This window comes from Molothrus ater, chromosome 3 (genome assembly GCF_012460135.2).
Source record: "Molothrus ater isolate BHLD 08-10-18 breed brown headed cowbird chromosome 3, BPBGC_Mater_1.1, whole genome shotgun sequence".
Lineage (NCBI taxonomy): Eukaryota > Metazoa > Chordata > Aves > Passeriformes > Icteridae > Molothrus > Molothrus ater.
Window position 1 is genome coordinate 18,166,565 of NC_050480.2, and position 9,349 is coordinate 18,175,913.

General features: G+C 54.0%; 1 protein-coding gene across 1 annotated transcript; it reads right to left on the minus strand.

The window, feature by feature from the left end:
• Positions 1-1,498: 1,498 nt before the first annotated feature.
• LOC129046621 (uncharacterized) lies at positions 1,499-9,082 on the minus strand. The gene is made up of 2 exons (XM_054514162.1): positions 8,878-9,082; positions 1,499-2,948 (listed from the first exon to the last, which is right to left on the minus strand). Exon 2 carries the CDS (start codon positions 2,936-2,938, stop codon positions 1,499-1,501), a length of 1,440 nt encoding a protein of 479 aa, XP_054370137.1. The 5' UTR covers positions 2,939-2,948; positions 8,878-9,082.
• Positions 9,083-9,349: the final 267 nt, after the last annotated feature.

Below are 9,349 nucleotides of genomic sequence, written 5' to 3' on the forward strand. Positions count from 1 at the left end.
TGCTCTTGGGGCTTCCAGATGGCCACAGCCCATTTCATAGGAGGCTCTGAAATTATTCAATTGCAGTTGATGGAAAACCTAAACTACGAGGAATGTTGAAATGTTTAGTTTGGATCTGAAACTGTAGAAATCTTTGTCCAGCATGTTGGATTCATGCACATTCCAGGTCCTGATGTTGTTTTCTGTATTTCCTATTATTGGCACTCACATTTAATATAATCATACAGTTTCAAAGCTTTAATAAATTGAGGTGAAAACAAATAAACTGAAATAAGAGCTGTTCACTGTCTGTCTTGGATTGCTGGCTGGTAGAAGGTGCAACCGGACGTGATAAATCACCTGTGTTATGACTGGTAGCAAGTGGTCACCAAGGCAAGACATGGCCCTGCTGTTCATAGCTGGACAATGTAATCTTGTCAGTGTGAACAATTCAGGTTATTCCTGGATAGTGTATTGGCTTTACAGCATTCATCTTAACCAAGTTAAGCAAAAATGCAGATTTTTTTTCATATTGCTTTTCTTACTGCTGGTCTGATTTTTGCTTTCAACTTGAGACACCCACATTGATTTATATGAGCACTCTATCACTGATATTTTTTTTCATAGCAGAGTCCAGGCAACTTTGGTATTTTTGTTCTAAGAGAAAGAGCAGAGAGATTTGAGGCGTGTAACAGGAAATCATAGGACTTTGTTTTTTTTCCTTTCCTTTGACATGAATTTCCATATATTTATGTTATTGTATAGGTTTCTGCAGAGATAGTCTTAGTAAGCAGTGTTGCTGCGGTGCTGGGGTGATGAGTTTGCCCGGCTCACGTTCAGCCCCGATCAGCGGCGAAGGGGCGCTTGAGGAGCCCGGAGCTCCTATCGCGCCTATGGGTCCCGAAGAGATCCACGATGCGAGAGCAAAGGAGGGCGGCAGACGCAGGGAGGCGCAGGCAAGGAAAGGAGGACTCAGCCTTCAGGAAGGGTTGGCAGGTTTATTGGAGGAAGGTCGAAGGGGGAGAAAAAGCAGGGTGGAGGGAGAAGGACTGAGCACCGAACTGAGGGCAAGTAACAGCTTATAAGGGAAGGGGGAGGGCCAGGGAGGGGCAACACGACAGCAAATGAGGATATGAAAAAACTGATACATAGTTTGATGAACGTATGAGGCTAACAAATCAGCAAAAAACTGGGGAGGGGTCCCTGCCCTTGTCCAATCACTTGACACCCTGGGGAGAAGGTTCTAGAAGGAAAGGCAGGGCTGCCAAGTGATGGACAAAGGCCAGGGGTGGGGACAACAAGACACATCTGATGGATAGGGGAGGGGAAACATGATAGACAAATAACGATAAGAAATTGGGGATTTCCAGGGAAAGAGGGGGAAACTATTCAGGATGAACCAGACCAAATCAAACAACGTTACATCACACACCACCACATCTCCCCCTTTCGCAAACAACAAAAAAAGGAAAGGGGGGACGGGGGGACTAACTTATTATAAGTATCTGAGTTTATGTTCTCAAGGTTCGAATTCGCTGTCCTCATAGGGCAGTTCTTGGTCTACAGGCTCCATGCTGTCTCCTTCGTCAGGGTCCTCCCAAGAGTTTTCTTCTGGTGAGTTAGGGGGTGCTTGGAGTCGGAGGACTTCCGGAGAGGAGAGGGCTCGGTTAATAAAGTTTTTCAGTATTTTCCATAGTATTGAGGCAGCGAGTAACACAAGTATAAGGGAAAAACATAAATAAACGATTGGCTTCAGGATGGCCACTACCCAGTTTGAAAACCCCCACCCGCGGAACATGTCCCCCAGCCAGTCGGTGGTTTGCGCTTTAATATTTTCAAGATGATTTTGCATGCGCTCAATGGAGACTCTCGCGTCTTCAGCCCTGGATGAGAGGTTGAGGCAGCAGAGACCTTCAAACTCCTCGCACTTGTGCTGGTGTAACAGGAGGAGGAAATCGATGGCGGCTCTGTTTTGGAGCGTGGCTTGCCTCGTGACTTTCTCATCATAAAGGAGGTCCGTTAGGGCGGCTGACGTAAGATTGGCCTGTTTTACAACCCAACACTCTAGGCGGCCCAATTCGCCTAGTGACTTAGCGATCGCTACCCAAGGGAGTAAAACTGTGAGGGCAGTCGCTTTTGTACGGTCCCAATGTTCAATCACAGAGTCGCAGCCTTCATCTAGATTCTTTAGATCTCTTTTGGTACGTACCGAATTGAAGGTCGAGTTGAGGCTTGCGCTTTTATTTTGCCAATCAATAATATGGGTCAGGTTGGGTGTAAACAGGGACAGCCGGCCTAATGCACATGGTCCCCCGATAGGATTAGATGGGATTCCCGCCCAAGCTCGGTTTCCGCAAATTAAGAACAAACCATGGGGAAGGGTCACTGCTTTGTCATTCGGGGAGGTGGCTAGAGGGATTTTTTCAATGCGTTTGCACCATTGGTTCGGGAGATAGGAGGCATTGAAGGGGTTCAACAGGGTCAGAGAGCGTGAATACCGGAGTGAGGCAGAGGGGGGGTGTTGGGAACCCGGGGCTTCTCTAAAATATAGAGGATTACCGGGGCTGGGGATATATCGAAAAATGAGGCAAACTGGGGCAAGTGCAGAGCCGAGCAAATGGAGCTCTGGAGGGTTCACCTCAAGAGTAGGTTGTAAGCGGAGGTGGTCTCTCCAGGCGTTCCAAAAAGCAGTGGGGGATTTCGGGGTAGTTCTGAAGGAGTAAATATAATTGAAAGGGGAGGGAAGCTGGGAAGGGGGGAGCGGGATCCCCACGAGGCAAGACGCCATCGGGTCTTCTGCTGCCGCCGTGTTCAGGCAAAGGTGATCTTGCCCCAGGGCTTCCGCGAGGGTCCGCCAAACATTAGGTTTCGGCTGGGGGAGAGTCCATGCAGAGCAGCTGGTGGTGAGCGTGGCCCAAAGGAGGTAGGTGGCAACTAGGTGTGTCTGGGGCCGTGCCATACCTGAAAAACTAAAAAGAGGCAGTATCAGGGAAGGAGAACTGGGTTTTAAGAAACGTGAACTAAATATTCGAATGGTTCTGGCTCATCACTGAATAAAAAACAGATAGGCGGAAGAAGGGGGTCAGGGGGCTTTCTTCGGCGCCTCCAACTGGCGACACGGACTTGTTGCTCTTTCGCCCGGTGTTTCGCTTCCCTGGGCACAAAAGGCCGAACCCACTTTGAGGGCACCCACTTGGGACCAGAAGGAGTGAGGACGCAAGCGTACCCTCTCCCCCAGGTCACCAAGTCAAAGGGTCCTTGGGTCTGCCAAGTCTCCGGGTCCTTAATGAGGACCGGAGGTTTGGCTGTAGGTTGCAGCGCGTTGTGGCTCCCGAAGTGTCTAACCATGGGCGGGTTCAGGCTCTCAAAGGAACAGTTCAAAAAATTCAAAGTGAACATCGCCTTTGAGAGTCTGATGTGAGGGGGCTCTACCTTTGTGGTGGATTTCTGGTGTTCTAAAGTTTTCTTAAGGCTTTGGTGAGCCCTCTCTACCATGGCTTGGCCTGTCGGGGAATAGGGGATGCCTGTTCGATGTTCTATTCCCCATTGCTGCAGGAACTGGCGCAGTTCCCTGGACTTGTACGCAGGCCCATTATCAGTTTTGAGCAGCCTAGGGATGCCCAGAACAGCAAATGCCTGAAGTAGGTGTTTTTCGACATCCGCTGCTCTTTCCCCCGTGTGGGCGGAGGCGAATACCGCGCCGGAGAAAGTGTCTATCGAGACATGAACAAAGCTCAACCGGCCAAAGGAGGGAACATGGGTGACATCTGTTTGCCACACTTCACAGCTCGACAGTCCTCTAGGATTTGTCCCCAGGCCCAATGATGGAAGCTGGTGGGACTGGCACTGGGGACATGTCGCCACGATAGCTTTGGCCTGTTCGCGCGTCAGATTGAACTGGCGAACAAGGCCAGGCGCGTTTTGGTGGAACAGCTGGTGGCTTAGTTTGGCCTGACCGAAGCGATCAGGGAGCGGGGCCACCTGAACAGGAGCGGCAAGGGCATCAGCGCGCCTGTTGCCCTCCGCAATGAACCCCGGCAAGTCGGTGTGCGACCTTACGTGCATTACGTAGAAGGGCTGCTCTCGGTGGGAGACTAAATTTACAATTTTGGAGAGTAGCTCGAAAAGACGAACATTCGAGACGTCCTGGAGGATTGCTCCCTCCGCTCTGGACACTACACCGGCTACATATGCCGAATCAGTTACCAAATTGAATGGCTCAGAGAACCTCTCAAAAGCCCGGACGACTGCATCTAACTCAGCCACTTGTGGCGATCCTTCCACCACAGTGATGTCTGCCTCCCACCGCTGAGTTTGAGGATCCCGCCAAGTCATCACTGACTTGTGGGATGCTCCAGATGCGTCAGTGAAAACGGTCAGGGCATCGAGGGGTCTCTTGCTCTGTACTGACTTGATGGTAAAAATAAATTCTTGATTAAACAATTTATGGGCCGGCCGATCTATCGTAATTTGGCCCGTGTAGCTGTCCAAAGCTAGTTGTAAAAGTTCGTTCGTCTGAAGGACGTTCTCAAACATTGTTAATTTGAGGTGGCCCGTGCCAAATTTAATGGGAAGATGAATGCACGTCAAGTCCTCACCTGCCAGCTCCCTGATCCGTGATCTCGCTTTCCGGATCAGGTCAGCCACCAGCTCCAGTGGCGATGTCATTCTCTTGGACCTGTGGTGGCTCAGGAATACCCACTCTATGATCAAGAGAGGGTCCTTCGCCCCGCGGTCCTTGCTCTTCCCGATGACTCCGTCCCACTGGAAGAGCATGCCGTGAAGGTGTGGCAGTTTCCCCAGAACAATAAAACGGAATGGCAGGCCCGGTTGGTACCGGTGGGCCTGCCTGGCCGAGATTAAACTCTGAATTTTCTCCAGAGCGGTTTTGGCCTCCGGGGTGAGGGTCCTGGGAGAACTCAGCTCCTCTCCCCCCTTCAACAAATTGAAGAGAGGGGTTAGGTCTTCCGTGGGAATACCCAACCAAGGTCTCACCCAATTTAAAGAACCACACAGTTGGTGGGCATCTGCTAGGCTTCGGATATTGCTTTTTATTGCCAATTTTTGCGGAACAATGGTCCGCTTGGTAATTTCAAGGCCAAGGTACCGCCAGGGTGGCATCCTTTGAATCTTTTCCTGCGCCAGCTCAAACCCTGCAGCAACCAACGCAGTGGTTGTCAGGTCAAGCGCATGAGCCAACAGGTCGTCGTCTGGCGCACAAATCAAAATGTCATCCATATAATGATGGATGACGGCTGACTCCACAGCTGCACGAACAGGGGTCAGCAGGGAAGCGACGTACCATTGGCAGATCACCGGGCTGCACTTTAAGCCTTGTGGCAATACTGTCCAATGGTAGCGCTTGCCTGGGGCTTCACGGTTGATGGATGGAACCGTGAAGGCGAAGCGCGGCGCGTCATCAGGGTGTAGGGGAATTTGGAAAAAACAATCTTTTATGTCAACAACTGCCAAATTCCAATCTTTAGGGAGCATCGCAGGGGACGGCATCCCTGGTTGGAGGGGTCCCATATCTTTAATAACTGCATTAATTTGACGGAGGTCATGCAGGAGTCGCCATTTGTCTTTGTTGGGCTTTTTAATGACAAAGATGGGAGAGTTCCAAGGCGACATGGACTCTACTAAATGCCCTTTCTGTAGTTGTTCCTGCACGAGCTCGTTGAGCGCCGCTAATTTTTGTTTGTTTAGCGGCCACTGCGCCACCTGTACTGGTTCATCCGAAAGCCAATCCAGCTTCCAGGTGGGGCGCTCAGCAGTGGTCGCTGCCCGAAAAACCTGGGGAGCCACTGGTAGGTCAATTCGGGCTCCCCACTGGGCCAAGAGATCCCTCCCCCACAGGGGTTCCGTATAATCTAATACAAACGGACGAACAGAAGCCAATTGTCCGTCGGGCCCCGTAATTTGTACGATGCCTTTCGATTGCCTCGCCAATTGAAGCCCTCCTACACCTCTGATGTGGCCAGGGACGCTTTGCAGTTCCCAACGCGACGGCCAATCCCGAGAGGGAATAACCGTGACGTCTGCCCCTGTGTCCAGCAAGCCGCGTAGTGCGACTTGCTCTCCCCCCTTTTTTAATTTACAAATAAGTTTGGGCTTTTCATGCCCAAGAGTTTGAGCCCAGGCTACTGTGGGTATGTCTGGAGCCTGGGTTGCCGATTGAAATTCCGGAGGTGATAAATCGGAAACAGCATACGGTGGTGACACGACAAAGAATTGGGCCATTATTTGCCCCTTCGGTAGGAAGAGCGGGGGGTGGACACAATGCAGCATGAGTGAGATTTGTTCCGAGCCAGCGGGAAGCAGGCTCGGGACAATACTCACTTCTGGTGGGGTCGCCTTTGTGTCGCCTAGGACGAGGAGACTGTGGCTTTGACGTTCCCAGTTTGTTAGACCCTCCGGGAGGACAGCAACGTGGTGGAAACCGGCGGAACGGAGATGTAATGGTTCCGCAAGCTGCAACCTACGGGAGGAAACAGAGGATGAAAGAGCATGAGTATTAGTAGGTGGTGTTTGTGTCAGTCCGGCATGAAGGTCAAGTCCAGTTGGAGGCATTATCTCACTGTTCTCCCTCTTCTCCCGCCAGGACGGATGGTGTGAACAGGCCTCCGCATTTGTGTCCTGGCGCAGGGGGCCGCTGCGCTGTTTAATTAGTTTTTTTGAACAGTTTGCCCGTGGGTCCCCTGCACGGACTTTTTAAACTCATAAAATTGTTGTTTGAGGGGACATGCGGGCATCCAGTGCCCCAGCTTCCCACACAGATGGCACGGTGTGGCTGGAGGCTTGGGCACCGGGGCTGATGTTGGTGGCAGCGGCTGCGCGGTAGTGGGACAGACGTCGGTGGTAAATGGGGGCTCCTCGACGGTGGCGGCGGCAGGGCGGAGAGGTGTTCTCAGGCGGGAGGCTGCGGCAGGTGGTGGTCCGGTACCTGATGGAACTAATACCTTTTTCCCACACACCAAAAGCATGTCCCGCAGGGTGGGAGCTGGCTCCAGAGGGAGGCTGTTGATTGCATCTTTGCAAGCCGAGTTGGCATTGAGGAATGCCATCTCTTTTAACAGCTCGGCTTGCAAGTGTTCTCCTTCAACCTGATAGTTAATGGACTTTCGGAGCCGCTCCACAAACTCGAGGAATGGTTCCTCGGCACCCTGCAGGACTTTGGCATATGGGACCTGGGGTGTGGCCGCTCGCAACCCCAAGAAAGCTTTCTCAGCCGCCCGGGCGGTTTGCTGCAGAACCTCCACGGGTATGGCTCTGGCTTGGGTTGCTCCGTCACTCCAGTTCCCCGTCCCAAGCATATGGTCAATGGAAATGACATCCCCGTCTACACTCGTCCGGGAGTTCGGGGAATCCCATAGGGACGGGAGCACCTTCAAGGCCTCCTTTCTCCACGCTGCCTCCCAGAGCACTTGCTCGGTGGAATTGAGGAGGCAGCGGAAGACTCGGCGGAGGTCGGCAGGTGTAATGACCGACTCCGCCAGGACGGCCTGAAGGAGTCCCCGAAAATATTCGGAGTCCCTCCCGAACTCCTTCTGTGCTTTGCACAGCTCCTTCATGGACGAGTGAGAGAAGGGGACCCATTGAGCCAGGGCTGTCCCATCTCCCGCGGGATGAAAAACGACCGGGGCTGCTGATGGGACTGCAGACAGCTCCGGTCCCCGGCTCGGGACCCCCCCCCCGCTAGCCCCCAGAGCGTGGGAACCGGAAGGGAGGGCGTGGGAACCGGGAGCGGGGGAGGGAGGGTCCCGGCGTGGGAACTGGAGGGAGGGTTCTGCAGCAAAGTGCCTCCCCTTGTGGGAGGGGCCACATGACGTCGTTGCGGAGGCGGGGGGTGGTGGGAGAGGAGGGGAAGGGGGAGGAGTTGCAGGGGGTGAAGGCGGGGGAGGAGGGGGAGGAGTTTCGGGAGCAGGGGGCGGAGGAGGAGGGGGGGGGAGAAGGGGGAGGGGGAAGGGGAGGGGACGTGGGAGGAACCCGCGAGGGGGGAAGGGGAGGGATTTGGGGGGGGGCTCGGGAAGGAGTGGGGGAACTCTGGGAAGGAGAAGGGGGTTTTTTAGGATTGAACACGCGGTCCCCTCCATTTTGGGATGATTTGACGCCATCTTGGCGAGAGGACCGCGGAGAACTGAAACGAACCTTGGGTTTAACAACTGGGGTCGAGGGGGTGCGGAAAGAGGGAGCAGGAACAGTCTCCTCCGGAGGTTGGCCAGACCTTCGGAGGCTCGGGGACCGAGTCGCCCGCGAGGAGCTCAGGGACGGATGACTCCCTGGCGCGGGGCTGTCGCGGGCTGCTCCCCGCAGGGACTCGGTTCGGGAAGGAGGGCGCGAGGAACGAAGGGCAGGCGCATGGGGACGGGGAGAACTGGGGTATAACTGGGGGTCCGCTGGCTGGGTCCGGGAAGAGGGTTTAGCAGCGAGGGCAGAAATCAAAAGGGATATTAAACAAAAATGGCTCTGAAAGGATTTGCCGCCAGCTTGGATCTCTCTCTGAAGGCGGGATTGGACTCGCCTCAGGAATTTGGGATCCCGGACTGAGTCGGCATTTAAATCGGGGTAGGTATGGGTCAGCCAGCGGACTAAACTTTTAACTTCCCTTTTATTAAACTTATAATTCCCACCCCCCAGGGTACCCACAACTTGGTAAAAAACCCCTTTCTGAGTGGCCGACAGTTTAGCACCCATATTTGCAGATGGAATACGCAGGGGTCAGCCACTCGCTCTACCGCTAGCAACAGGAAAATCAAAAGGAATCTAAAATAAAACTAAACGGGGTCCCCACTGACCCTGACCTCCCCCTCCCACTGGCCGAGGAGAGGACCGGGATGCCTATGCCAGGTTTTCCGTGAGGTCAGGTGGTGGGCTGTACAACACAGCCAAGAGACTCACCCGTCAGGGGGACGAACCAAGGCTGCTGCTAGCGGGAGCTGCCTGCGCCGAAGGCGGCCTCTTTAGGGTGCGCTGAGAGGGTGTCGCCTTCTTCTCTCCGGAGCACCGCACCTCCCGAAACGAGGGCGTGCTACACGGAGAGCGGTGAGTCGCCCAAAGGATTAGAGCAATCCAACCCGCGCGTCGCGGGACTCCTGTTCCGAGATGCAGTCTTCCGAACAGTGTTCAGGATCCGCAGACTGCCTCAGATGCAGGGGTCTTCACGCCACGCGTTGGGCGCCAAACTGCTGCGGTGCTGGGGTGATGAGTTTGCCCGGCTCACGTTCAGCCCCGATCAGCGGCGAAGGGGCGCTTGAGGAGCCCGGAGCTCCTATCGCGCCTATGGGTCCCGAAGAGATCCACGATGCGAGAGCAAAGGAGGGCGGCAGACGCAGGGAGGCGCAGGCAAGGAAAGGAGGACTCAGCCTTCAGG

Coding starts and splice junctions, on each gene's coding strand:
- LOC129046621 (XM_054514162.1), bottom strand. CDS start 2,938: ATGGCACGGCCCCAGACACACCTAGTTGCCACCTACCTCCTTTGGGCC.